We start from the raw sequence: 14,572 nt of genomic DNA, 5'->3' as shown, positions 1-14,572 counted from the left end.
TGCTCATTTCCAAGCTCAAATGAGCAACTTCACGTTCAAACACAAGTCCCCCAAAAAACGCGACCGGTGAATCATTATTTTTTATGAGTTTAGAAAAAACAAGACAAAAGCCACAAATAACAGTTGGGCTTGACGACATTTCTGTTTTTCCAGCAACAAAATGCGCATCTCCATGCACTGTTCATGTTTCTGTCGCTGCTAACTGTCACAGAGTCTCTCCCAAAGACGCACAGAAGGAATAAAAATAAATACAAAAGAAAATATTAATGCGCAGTGATTTGGATAAATAACTTTAATCTGATTACTGGATTTGAAATACGAACTCGTTAGATTATTCGTTACCGAAAAAGTGGTCCGATTAGAGGAAGGCATTACAAAGCAGCGGCGGCACCGGACATCTCTGCTTATAACAAACAAACCCCTGTTTTATGGGATGAGTGGCAACTCCAGTCTATAATTTAAGAATCTGATCAAGATTAGAGCCTAAAACGTTATAGTTCAAAAACAGTAAAAAGTTCTGGTTAAGGAACAGTTATGTCACGTAGTTAGCTAGCTAACAAAATTCACTAATGCTAAGCTAAGTGTAGAAATTCAGCTAACATAGGTCTTTCTGAGAAAAATAACCTACAAAATTTATTCTTCTTCGTCTGTGTTCAAGATCTTCTTCTACTAGTTATAAAGCATCATGGTATATGTAGTCCATTTGTCGAAGCCAGTGGCAATACTGACAGCTAGCCCCGAAAAAAGTGGTACTTCTATGCTTGTGACGCCTAATGGTAGGTGTCAGCGGAAGTGCCAGTATGAGGTGCCGAAGTCAGTGACAACACTGACAGCTAGCTCCGAAGACAGTGGCACTTGTGGCGCCTAATGACACCTGCCACCGCAATTGCCATTAGTAGATGCGGTGTCACGATTTGAGCTAGGCCCTGCTGGCATTACGACTGCAGCCAACAACAATACGACTCCAGCCAACAACAATACGACTGCAACCAACAACAATACGACTGCAACTAACAGCTTTACTACTGCAACCAACATTACAACTGTAGCCAACAACAATAAGACTACAGCTAACAACAATACGACTGCAGCTAACAACATTACGATTGCAGCTAACAGCTTTACTACTGCAGAAAATGGATTACCACCTGTTTTACTAGTATTGTGATTCTAAATCAAGCATGTAAAGGAGCAAGAGGTCCTTTGCCCCATCTTCTCAGAGAAAATAGGGATCTTGCATTGAGCTGACCAGATCCATTATTTTTTTATTTTCTTTTTACCAGATCCATTATTTACAATTTGGAAAATATGCAGAGTATCTCCAAAAGATTAAGACGACAGCACAGGACAGAGAGCAGAATCAGGGTATATACTAGAGAAAAAAACCTCCTGCCTTCACTGAGAGCAAGAAGAGTCTTCTTACTTTGTAAGTTTTTTGGGAAAAAAAATTATACTGCATCATTTTTGTTTCATCAACTATGTGTTAATCTATCACAATAAAGCTCACTGAGATAGAAGTTTAAGATGCAACTGAATCTGAAAAGGTTCAGGTGTATGAATACCTTCACAAGGTACTGGTTCAGACTGCATGAATAGCTCATGATGTAGCTGTACGGCAGACTGTAGTGGAGTGTTCCCAAATCAAGTGAGTATCTGTCTCAGTTTGAACAAAAACAAAAGCTGGCCTACCTTCTCATGGATGGCGCGGCGGTTAGACGGCTGGACCAGGACTTTGACACCGTCATTCGTCAGCTCCCTGACATGGCGGGGGGCCAATGGGGCCCTCCTTTCCCAGGGGTTGACGTCCTCGCGGCGAATAGCCATGACGGCCCTGTGGTGCTTGTTGCGCTGCTGAGCCCCCACACAGCTGGGTGTCCTGCTGCGGTGCAGGCCCACAAGTCTGAGCATGGCTTCAGCCGTCCTACTGACAGAGACAGGAACACCTGCTGAAGACCAAACATGGTCATTCTGAGGACACAGAGCTGAGACTGTTGGGTCCAGATACCAATACAGATACCATTATCAATACTGATATCAATACCAATATCAACAGATAACAATTCCAATATCAATACAGATAAATACTGATGGCAATAACAATACCATTATCCTTACCAATATTGATATAGCTATTGATACCAATAACAGAACTAATACCAATACCGATCACACTACTTTTACCAATGTCAGTATCACTGACATTGCACGGACAACTTGCAACTGAGAGATCTGGCTGGCTCACTGCTGCAAGAGAACAACTGATGGCCCAACTGTACCTGACCAGAACACCCAGAACCACCAACTGGCCCATAGAACCAGAACATACCTGCTTCTGGTTCTCACACCTCATAACTGAAGAGAACATCTGGCCCTGCAGAGCTGCAACTCCGTCAGTGTGACAGCTGCTGGTTCAGCCAATCAGTAGCAAGTTCACACATCATGATCTTCATTGGGGGAAATGTCACTAACTATGGCTCTATGAGTGGCATAAATCCATATTACCCATCAAAAATGTTCAATATTAAATCTCACAGATTCAAATGGTTACTTTAGTTTCTGAGGAAATGAGACCTATTCAGCAACATGCTGTGTTCAATAATATGTCACATTCAGTAAAGTCACTGACACCCTCCACAAGGAGGACAAGGACAGAAATGCTTTAATCACCTGCTTTAATCACCATGGTATTCCCATGGCAACTTGGCCAGAGCTAAATTCCAGGGACACTGCAGATCAACAGGCTCCAGAATCAACCAAAAGGATGACCTGGAGGTCACTACCAAAGCAACCTGGTCTCCTCCGTGCTACGCTGCATTGATGCAGTAATTCATGCAAAAGGATCCCTAACCTCATACACTGTACAGTGTGTCCCTGTCCACAGCCCAGCAGGACACACGCTCTGGTTCTGGACTTCTAAACAACATGGGAGCGTCAGCGACCATATGGTCTGTAAATCACGTCCCCTGCTACACTGTATGGGTAACCTGATAAGTTCTTCCCAGGGAAGGAAATGGGGACAGTGTGAGACAGAGTGGGCCTCCGAGGACAACGCAGCAGCCCTGCTGCTCTTATCTAGAAAACACTTTCTGACCTGTAGCTTGTGCTCCAGTTTCTGGAGCTGCTTCCGCATATTAACCTGCCCACACAGCCCAGAACGTGAACCCGAACCAGTACCGCTGCTCCTGCGGGTTCGAGCTTACCTTTCTCACCGGGTTCTGTTCACGTCAGCGGCTCTGGGCCAAGAAAGGCTACGATAATACTCCGAGTATGTCACCCAGGCAGAACATGCATCTCCAAGGTAGCTCCACCACACGTGCGCAGAGTAAATTAATCCGCTTCCGGTCAGTTTCAAAATAAAACCCCAAAAATCAAAACATTCATTTCAGGATTTACGTAATGTATTGGCACAGACGAAATAGAGTCGTAAATCCCTGTTTAAGTGAAATAGTTTACATAAAGCCGTAAGCTAAGGGGTTCCATTTGTGTCAAAAATAAGTCATATGTGTAGATGTTGTTGGTCTATCTATGTCATTGCTGTGCGACTTTGGTTGATGTCTATGGTCTTAGTGCTTTATGGATATGTCGATGTTGCATATGTAGATGATGCATATGTTAGATATTGCATATGTCTATGTTGCATATGTGTTCGCTGCATGTCTATGTTACATATGTCTACGTTGCATGTTGTATTCTAGAAGTATTTTATTTAAATTACTTTTTTTTCCTAAATTTATGGATAACACTCTAATATATTTTATTTGCCCAGTTGCAGAAGCATTATAGAATCTGAGCTGCGTGCTACGTCACCGATTGGTTGGGTAGCTGACGTGTGTCAGTTGACAAGTTGTAATGTTGTAACACCAGGAAGAAGAAACATTGTAACGATTTTTTGTGTGTCTGTGCCCGGCTACTTCTAAGAAGAACAAATCCAAACTAGACAATTCCTGAAGAAATTTAACCGGGGCCTGCCAAAGTGTGTCCGTCGGTTGGAACCCAGCGTTCTGATGCTAAAAATTAGCATCAATGCTAAAGAAAGCTACAATGTACTCTACAGCATGTGGAGGTTCTCAAGTATGTTTAGTAACAAGGACTTATGCCATTCTGTGTGCTCAAAATGGTGTACAAGTTAAAATTAGACAAAATGCTAATGTTAGCCTAAATACTGTCAGTAGCATGTGCAACATCACGAACATGTTTTAACATGTCATTCCCACCAGTGGGAGGCAATGAAATGCTAATGTTGGCAGGCTATGCTGTGGTGGTGCACAGCATAGCCTGCCAACTATGAAAACTAGCTAAACCAGTTAAGCTAGTTTTCAATGCAGCCATCATTAGTTTGCTTCCCGGTCTTCCCCTTCTCCAATTACCCACTTTTTTTGGTCAATTTACTACCAAATAAAAGCCAGTAGAGCAATTAAAACCTTTTTTTCCCCCAGAAACTATTGGCCATCAATAATCCCCAAATTCATTTTAAAAGACATTAGATGCTACAAAAACACCAGCACCAGTTGCAGTATATAATCTACTTTTATTTCAAAACAATATCAAACAGCACTGACAGCAATATACAACAAAGGTCATGCATTCACAGTACTTTGCACTGAAGGTGAAGTGTGCTTTGAAAGTTCATTGGAAGCGGCCATGGATGGTCTTGTGATCACTGATGGTGAAGTGTCTTTGGTGCTGCTCTTGTTTTCGCCAACATGAAGGAGGAAGACTTCCAGCCTGGAAGGAAAAACAAGAAATACAGCAGAAACTTTAGGATAACAAATAAATATTTTAAAAAGTAGTGTGAGCAAAACTAATCAGACTCATCTGTGTGTGTCACCGTCATATTCATTCAAATTACTCTGCCCACCTGGTTTACAAGATAAAGCATAAAAAAGTCAGAAATAATTACTAAAGAAATTAGTCAGCTTATAGAAAAAAAATTTGGACAGCATTAAAAGTCGTGCCAACCTGTCTGAATGTGTTGGAGTCATCATAACAGGCTTCAGTCACCAACATGACACACTAACAAAGAAAAAACATTTTGGCAGTTTTTAGATGTCCCATAGATACAAAACAGCAGAGTCAAATGGCTCAATTGCCTCCTCACTCTGTAGATATGTTCTCCAGAGTCCTGCTAATCACCTAATTATTGTATTCAGGTGTGTTGCAGCAGGGCACATCTAAATGTTGCAGGACAGTGGCCCTCCAGGACTGGAGTTTGACACCTGTGGCTTAGATCAAGCCAATGGCCCAGCACAGCCACTCCCCCATTTTGTAGTATACAGTCAAAAACTTAAAGAAAACGACCCCGCAGCTAAATAATGTTAACTCAAATGGCCTCCAGATTTTCCTGACAGTTTTAATGTTCGGTTAAGACAGGTGTCCAAAGTCGGTCTTCGAGGGCCGGCATCCTGGATGTTTTAGTTCTCTCTCTAGTGGTAGTAACAACCTCCTCAGCAAGTCAATGTTCTCCTTAGGTCTCTAATGAGCCATCATTTGATCCAGATCATTTGATCCATCATTTAAGCCAGGGAGAGAACTAAAACATCCAGGATGCAGGCCCTCGAGGACCGACTTTGGAAACTCCTGGGTTAAGATAATGAACAGTCGTATATACCGTGATATCCAAACAAATAATCGTATGTTAAGGGAACTATGTATATGAATCGATACTCTTGCGTAAACGGAAAATTAATGCCTCCATAAAAAATGGTCAAAAACGTGATCATTTTAACGTGGAACTTACCTTGTTATAATAAGGTCCAGGCAAACATGTGACGCAGTAGCGGAACAAGAGGCTAATGACCGGGCCCAAATAATAAAGCTCGTGATAATTTAACTTTACAACATGGACATGCCCGCAACAGCGGAGCTAACAAGCTTCATCACCACAGAGAGCGACTATGTCATTCTGAAATCCATCTGACATGAAGTACAACAAACCAAGAGAAGAACAGAAACATCGGGCGACTGGTCACTAATGATGAAACAACACAAATTCAAAACATGTTAACGTAGTCCGTAGAAATGCTCTAGCTAGTTTGCCATTTGTTGCCAAGTGACTGATGATGACGTTGGTGACAAGCTTTACCCAGAATGCACCTGGAGACAATAAGGACGATTCATTTGTAGATTTGTGTGTCATAAAGTTAAATGTAAGAGTGAAAATAAAGCCAGTCATGTAGCACAACATTTTATTCAATATTTTACACCCACTATGTCACTAAAATCAGTCAGTCTGGTAAGGTTTTTAGCAACCATGAGTCAACAATGGAGCACCCTACTATATAACCTACTGGGATATAGTATATGATTGTTAACAGAAGAGGGCTCTATTAACATTTCTTACAGATGTGATTAAAAAAAATTTAGTTAAGTCATTGTCTGCCTCCCATTTCAGTCCTCTGTAAGTCTTCACCAAGTCACTGTTGAAACTGTCATCTTAACTGTTGTTCCTTCATTGTTGTGATGTCACAAATATTACAATTGTGGGAGGAACTGTCTGATGATTTCTGAATCAGACTGAGTTACAGTTAGTGTTAATTTATAAATCAACACTGGGCTGCATTGCTTTTAGTTTAACTCTTTGAAACTCTTTAGTTCAACACTCATGTTGTTGAATTAACACTGTATTTTTAATATGCAACAGTTACACTGGAAATCTAACATTTTTGAATTTGCTGTGTACCTGCAGGCAAGGTTGGAGAAGTGTCTTGTCCAAAGACACAATATGGACGGAGTGGGATTCAAACTGCCAACCCAATGGTTAAACGATGAACTCCTACTTCCTGAGCAAGCATAGTGTCACAAATCAAGATTTATGATTTAACATGGCTGCAATTTGTTGATTTACTTTAGGCTTTCAGACAAACAGAACCCAGATTCTGTTGCTATTTTCACATGAACTTTTAATAAGAAACCTGCCTTCAACCCTGTAACAATTAATACATGTGACTATACAAGAAAGTTTGCTTGTCCAGAAAATATAACTTGATTTGAAATAAAAATGCCTATCTCATCTTAAAGTAGATTATCTATTTTCTTTAAATATTTACATGTTGATTCAAATCAATAAAAATTAAGTTTTAAAATGTAAATCATTTTAAAACTTAATTAAACTAATTAAAAGAGTACTTGGACAACTGTACATAAAGTGCTAAGTGTTGCTGTTAGAACATTTGAGGAACTATATGTGAACACTAACGCCACTTTGTTCTGTTTACTGTGAGAACTGACTTTTGAACTCTAAATGTTGTTTCTCGTCAAACATGTGTTATCCTTTGGGAGCCTGACAGCCTGGGCTCGGAGGTCTCCACTTCCTTCCTTTGCATGATTCTTAAAATGTCTAAAAATATGCTGACAAGCGGATGTTTCTGTTATGTTACATAAGCCTGGAGGATTAAATGTTACGAATGAGAGGTTCCACAGAAATTTCTAGAAGTTGTTTCTTTTAAAGTAAACAGTCTCAGAAAATGGAATAGTTTCCTGGAACTGCTTCACAAAGGGAGATTTATGCAGTTTAATATTTTGGTCACTATTTAATATATTTGAGAGAAATGTCATCGGCTTCTCAGGGATGTTCCTACCAAAAGTTAACACCAATAAAAAAGAAGTCACACATTCAAACTGTCCCACTGAATAAAAGAGCAACACAGTTGAAAGGAAAGTCTTCTCTCTTCACCATATCTTAGTTCCACATTCTTTCCCAGAGCAGGAAAGAATGTTTTGTAGTAGTGCTGTATGATAATTTTGTCTATAAACAAAGAGTTGTGTTAAAATTAAGAAATTAGACATGTTGAATTAGGAAAGTTTTGTTATTTCTTACGTGAAAGATTAGGACGCCCCATGGCTAATCTTTACTTTCATTTTTCTCTTAAAGTGATCCAATATTAGTTGAACATGTTGGGTTAAATATGTTGTAATTTTTAATTAACTAAAAAAATTGCTGTTAGTGATATGCCAAAACTCATAATTACTTTACAAATGTATATTTTTTGTCATATATTTTCAACGATGGAGGCCGCCATTTTTTCACAGATGGGTTGACGTCGTCATTTGGTCCATTCAGTATTGGGACCTACAGAGTAAACCCAGGACGGCTGACTTTACCTGGTCCCTATTGGCTGTAATTAAAAAAAACAACAAAAAAACAGTGAGGTGAATATGGATTGCTTCCCACATGAAAAAAAAAAAAAGTGCGCAGTGGGAGAGAACCAGAGCCGAAAACAACTTCCAAAGGACCTACATTTGTGACCTCAACATTTCTCTCAAGAAGACTTTGAAGTCAGACGTCATTTGTACGAGCAAAACTAACAGGCTCTAACATTCACAAGCTAAAACCAAATGCTATGCCAACAGTAGTACACCCTGCTGTCAAATATATAGAGTTGCGCTTCTTTGATTGAAATTGAATTATTATTTTTATTATTATTATTTTTATTATTATTATTTTTTGCTTAGTCACCTAACTCTGACATAGTCTATAGTAAAACGGAAGACCAAATGAAAGAAAAATTTTTTGTTTCCTCTCAGGTTGTCATATGAGGTTTTGTTTGAACTTTCTCCTGTTTTACAATTTCTAAGCCTGACTTCTACTTTTAGTCTCTCTATCTCTGGTATATTTGCTATTTGAAAGGATCAATTATTAGTGGGAGAAGGGTTCCTATGTTTGTTGTTCATTTAAGTATTTCTCAGTTGCGTTAAAGTGTGTTTGATCCTGTTTGTCCAGAAACATGTGCATCATTTCCCCTCACGTGGAGCCAAAGGACAGAAGCTGATTACATAATGGAACCCAATACTAAGGCACACAATTGTCTGTATGTGGATGTAATGATTTTGCACCTACATTAACTAGTTATATGTTCCTCCATATTAGAAATATAATATTTCAAAAATTTCAAAAATTACTAATAATTTCAAAAATTATTATAACTTAATTTATATTTGCTTGAACATTTGTGGGCAATGATAACTTCAAGGAATGTTTGTGACTTCAGGATGTATATGTTCCAGGCTTACAAACTTCCAATTGATTCCAGATGTTTTTTTTTTATTTTTATATATATATAGCTACTGTCTGTAGGCACTTTTGTCAGCCTGTTATGAAGAGGTCTTTGTTATTGGTTATTGGTACCATTTCTGCTGTGGTACATTGTACAGCACATTAAGAGCACCCTTGTCTTTTATTAAAAACACTTTTAAAAGCATGTAATATAGCTTTGCACTTTAAACATTGACAATAATCATTTGCACAAAACAAGTTTTCATTATTTTTTGAATGTTTTTTTTAATTATTATTTTCATAATTAGCATGTAGCCTTTTCCTCCAGGCTCTGCACAGCTGCTCCTCATTAAGTAGTGTGATAGTTGCTTACAAGGCAAATAGAATTATTACTTGGAGATGCTGACCATGGAATGGATGATTTGTTCTCAACTAGAAAACTTAAAACAGAAACTTAAGTTTCATGTTATTCCAGATAAAGAGGTTACACTTTAGGAACTGGAATGCTGGTAATAAATCTAACAACGTCTATACAATTTATTTCAAAATAATAAAAAAGAATAACTACAATAAATATCTACAACAGCAGATCTTTTCATAGAAATTGCTGGGTTATTCCAACAATTTCTATGTTGCATGGCTTAGAGTTCATCCAAGTATAAGTAAATCACAATCTGTTTCAATGTTAGAAATTCATGCTCTGCTTCTATGGTTTATTGTATATTACAAAAAATATTTGTAATATCAAACATCAAGCTCTAGAGGGATATATTTTTACTTTTGTATCATGTCTGCCCCCTTTGTGAAAATTCAACAGTGCAGTGCAATTCCCTCCTCAGAATGAACTACAGTCTGAGTTTGCAGAAACTGGAGTTTGTATGTTCTGCAGGAATTAATTGGTAAGCAAATCCCCTTATTTGGTGTTATAAAATTGAGACTAAAATGCCAAGTAGAAAAAAAATTACATTAAAAAAAGTAGACAACAACAACAACAAAAAAACAACAACAAAACAAGTCTTATCTCGATCCATAAACTCAAACCCAAACACCTACAGAGCAAAACATCGTGAGTCACATATGACCTGATATAAGATCAATAAAAATAGAAACATTAGCTTGAAATACATTTTAGGGTAGTAGTTTTTTAATAACATATAAATTTGTACCTTTGGGTTTTTAGAGTCAAATATTTCTTTAGGATTATTGGAGTTTCTTTTCAAAGTAGTTCACTCTTCTCACATCCCATTTGATCTTGCCTGTCATTGGTAGACAGCCAGACAGTGAGAGAAGTGGGCTTTGTCTTGAGGTGCTCAATCCTTTAATTATTACAACTGAGGAAATGCAGAGAAAGTGAGGGAGGGAACTTTCTGTTCAGAGGTTTATCGTTGTCTAAGTTTAGATCTTGGCTCACAGACGGTGTCTCAAGTAACAAGGCTAGAGACTCACTACAGCGACTCCACATTCCAGATGGAAACAGCCACACGGAGAGCTAGACGGAGACAAGCACGGAAAAATTGCGAGTCAGAAAAAGGGAGAGGCAGCATAAGGTTTATTCATGCACTGTCCTGTAACTGGATATTTCACACAGAAGACACACATTAACTTGCCGAGCACAACATAGGATATTTGCTCTGAGACTTCTTCCTGGTGGGTTTATGTCTCTGTTCTGCCTAAACTATGACAGAGGAAGCAATCTCAGAACCTCAGCAGTCTTCAGCCTCTGGGTCCGCTCAACATTTTCTACGAGATGTCATCTTTCATGGCAAGTTTAGGGTGAGTATCACCTTAAGTAGTAAGAACATGCGAAAGACAAAATAAATTGCTGTGACAGTACGTTAACAGGTTGATGTTTTGTTTTTTGTTATTTTACTTATTTGATTTAAAATGTCTTACAAATATAAATATGGCCAAAAAATATTCACGATGAATTTCCAGATGATGAGAGACATTCGTCCTTTGAAGTATCTTGACTTATTTATTTAATTTGGATTTACTTTTTATAGGTACTGGTTCAACTTTCAATATTTCATAGACGTTTCAAATACCTGCAGCCAACACACCATTCTTGACAGTCCATACAAAACCCCCCAAAAAACTGGATTACCGCTGCAGCTACAAGAGTCAGAGAGATCTGCTAGTAGGAGGACATACGGTCCTTTAGCATTTAAAAACATGAAGCACAAAGCTCATGCTGTTTCTAAAATGGGTTGTTTTGGACTAAATATAAAAATGTGACTATTTTTGGCCATCTGTGATTTCCTAAAGAGTCACCAAAGGAGTTCCGACAGACTACTGTATCTGACTGAGATGATAACAGTTTTGGTTTTCTTAGTAAGTCCATAGAGTTTAAAAATGACCTTTTGGGCATCCCTTATGTAGCAGGTCAAATAAACGGAGTATTGAGAGTATCCACTAGATGACAGTAAAGTCTGGACGATTGGATGAAGTTGGTTTAAGAGTTTCTGATGTTTGCATTTCCTCTGTGTGCTCCGGTTTCCTCCCACTGTATGGAAACCTGTAAGGTGATGGTTTAGTTAGTTCAAACTGACTTTACACGTAAGTGTAGGAATGCAGGGTGTCCCATACAGTGCCTTGAAAACGTTTTCATGTCCCTTGACTTTTTTCCATTTTGTTGTGCAAAAAAATAATCTATTGTTTTTAAATATTTTTACAATTAAACATTACAGTTGCAGCTTTGGAGGTACTGAATCCTGAAACAATTTGCCCCCATTTTCCTTTGCAAAACATCACAGGTCTCATCAGAGTGTCTGTGAACAGTACATTTTACCACATGTCCTAAAGTTAGGGCTGGACTTTGACTGGACATTCTAACTCATTAATATGCATTGATCCACATCACCTTTTTGGCTGTTTATAGTTGTTGTTTTGATGGACAGTGAACCAGTTACAGATCCTTTCTATAAAATACTTTAATGTTTGTGACTGGAAATGTGACAAGATGTAAAAAGGTTCAATAGATGTGAAAACTTTGAAAACACACTATATATGTCTTTGATTTAGACTGACGCTCTCAGCTGGTTGTTCCTCATTTATTGCCTGCAATTCACTGCTGAGACAGGCTCTGGTTTCCCACCGTGATGCAGGGGCAACGTTGGGCCAAAAGCAGAGTGTGAAATGTGTTCATCTATCACAAACACATTTCAAAGCAAACCTCACTAGAGAGTCCAAATGATTTTCTCAACCTTCAGTTAAACATGTTACATATATGTTAAAGGTGGTCTGTTTTATTCCTATATGGTTACAATATAGGCAAATAGAAATATACTCTTTATTTTCAAAATTTTGAAAGCTGAAATTATGTGATGATTTTAGGTGTGAGAATAAAATCATCACACATCTTGCTCTTTTATTGAGCAAGATGTGTGATGAATTTACTGTTATAAGACTGATCACTTTCACAAAACATCCGTCATAAACCAGTAATGACGAGTCGCCTCTGAGGTCCCTCTGGTCTTCAAAAATAACAAGTGGATACATTAAACAGAACAGGTTGCTATACCATCACAGGCAACACAGAACAAACAACCATAAACACGCACACACTTACCTCAGTGTATTTAGAGCACAGTTTTCAAACTCCCGTCCTCAAGGGCCGCTGTCCTTCAACCTTTAGATGATCCTCTGCTGCACCACCTTAATAGAAGAATTAGGTCATTAGCAAGGCTCTGGAGAAGTTATCTACCCAAGAAGGAAGTAATTAAGCCATTTCATTCCAGTGTTTTGTACCTGTGGCACATCTAAAAACTGCAGGACAGTGGCCCTTGAGGACTGGAGTTTGACACCCCTGAGACCAGTTAACCTAATGGCCATGTTTCTGGAAGCTGGAGGACCCAGAGAGAACCAACAATGAACATGGAGAACATGCAAATTCCATGCAGATTTAAACCTGGGATCATCTTGCTATGAGGCAACAGAATTAACCAATGGGTGCGGTGGGAGGCTTCGTTCAAACACACATACACACACGCACGCACGCACATACACACGTACACATACACACACTCACACACACACACAACAGCCACCTTAGCTGCTAAAACTGGCGAATAAGAACTTGAAATTTGTTTTTAATTCTAGAATACTTGTTCTACATTGCAAGGATAAAAGTAAATAATGACAAAAGAAAAAATGGTTACACTTCTGTCCAAGCGGCACAGCTGAAGCACATAATAGAGAAATTGCCATAGAAAACTTCCAAACCTCCTTATTGATGTCGAGGCTATTACTAGATAAATTTGTGTATAATCCAGGGTTTCCCCCAGAAAACTTGCGGTCGGGGCACCGAGGCAGTCCACTGGCAGCCCACCGTGTTTTGTATTAAAGATGTTATGCAGACAAGAAAAGTAAAAATATTACTAAGTAATAATATGTTACGGGAAGACATCACCAGTGAAACACTATTTGAATCCACAACTAGTCTTAAAAACAACTAATCAAAAAATATACATTTAAAAATAATATCAGTTATTTGCACTTTTGCTTAATCCAAATTAAGTCAGTGGCTCCATCAGACCCCCCAGGGCTTCAGGGCCCCATAAATGCTAATATTTTAACACAGACCACAGATACATAAATATAACATTTGTTTATTGAGATGATCAATGCTGCTAAATTTGACTTAATGGTTTCAGCATACAAAAATTACTATTTAAATTGGTTAACATTTAAATTTAAGATTTTAAGGAGCTGGCAAGTTTACTTTGTAAAAGTTCAAAGAACAATATTACAATATTCATAGTTAGATTGGTTTGTTACCACAGCTGTGAGTTTAATCTTTAAGTTTGAGCTCTACAAATTAGTAAACTGCAATTATAATTTATTGCTTTTTAGGTTGGCTAATTAAACTACTCCCCCTCTCCCAGATTTCACTAAATCTAACAAAGGTCTTAAAGGTGCTGATGTTTTTAGCAGCAAGAGGGGCCCATAAGTCAAATTCTGCTCCAGGCCTCATACAGCCTTGGACCGGCCCAAGGCGCAACAAACAGGAAATTTAATTCAATGGTGCTAATGTTGCTTTAGCAGCTCTTCCATTAGGTGTCTGTTGAGTTTTTAATAAGAATCACAGAAACTATTTTGGTTGCTCAAGTTTGAGGGACGAGTTTCTCAGATCTCTGTGCGGCCGCGCGGATTAACTCTGGCTATGCGGACAAAGCATTTGATATGGTTTTATGCACCGTTTAACTGGAAAATAATAATAATAATAATAATAATAATAATAATAATAATAATAATAATAATAATATAAGACCAGCGTGATGCGTGACTACGAGGCGAGCGCGAAAGCTCCTCACCGGGCTGAACCTGTATGATGAGGTTAGCGCTGATTCGTTAACCGCTAACGTTCCGGTGTTCATAGACATAAAATTTACAGGGAAGACAGACACAGAGCCACAAGTTGGGCAGCGTGTTGGGATGTAAAGCCGTACATGATTCTGTCCACAAAGATAACGCGCAAATGGCTGCAAATAGACAGGCGACGACAAGTTATTCCTGCAGTTCATATAGAGCTGTGCAACCAGAGCTAACGCGGTTCGTTTTAAACTCTTACCTTTATATATT

At 38.5% G+C, this 14,572-nt stretch overlaps 1 protein-coding gene across 1 annotated transcript in view; it reads left to right on the top strand.

Annotated features, from left to right (window-relative positions):
* Window positions 1-10,230: 10,230 nt before the first annotated feature.
* LOC106942945 (anoctamin-1-like) overlaps window positions 10,231-14,572 on the top strand; it is a 22,989-nt gene continuing 18,647 nt past the window's right edge. Inside the window, exon 1 of the mRNA XM_015026299.1 lies at window positions 10,231-10,765. Within this exon, the coding sequence (XP_014881785.1) occupies window positions 10,670-10,765 (96 nt within the window). The 5' untranslated portion in view covers window positions 10,231-10,669. The remainder of the gene's footprint in view (window positions 10,766-14,572) is intronic.

Source organism: Poecilia latipinna, unplaced genomic scaffold (assembly GCF_001443285.1).
Source record: "Poecilia latipinna isolate Pla-1442-1.1 unplaced genomic scaffold, P_latipinna-1.0 Scaffold4708, whole genome shotgun sequence".
Lineage (NCBI taxonomy): Eukaryota > Metazoa > Chordata > Actinopteri > Cyprinodontiformes > Poeciliidae > Poecilia > Poecilia latipinna.
The sequence above is the reverse complement of the archived record's forward strand: the minus strand, read 5'-3'. Positions and strand labels throughout refer to the sequence as shown.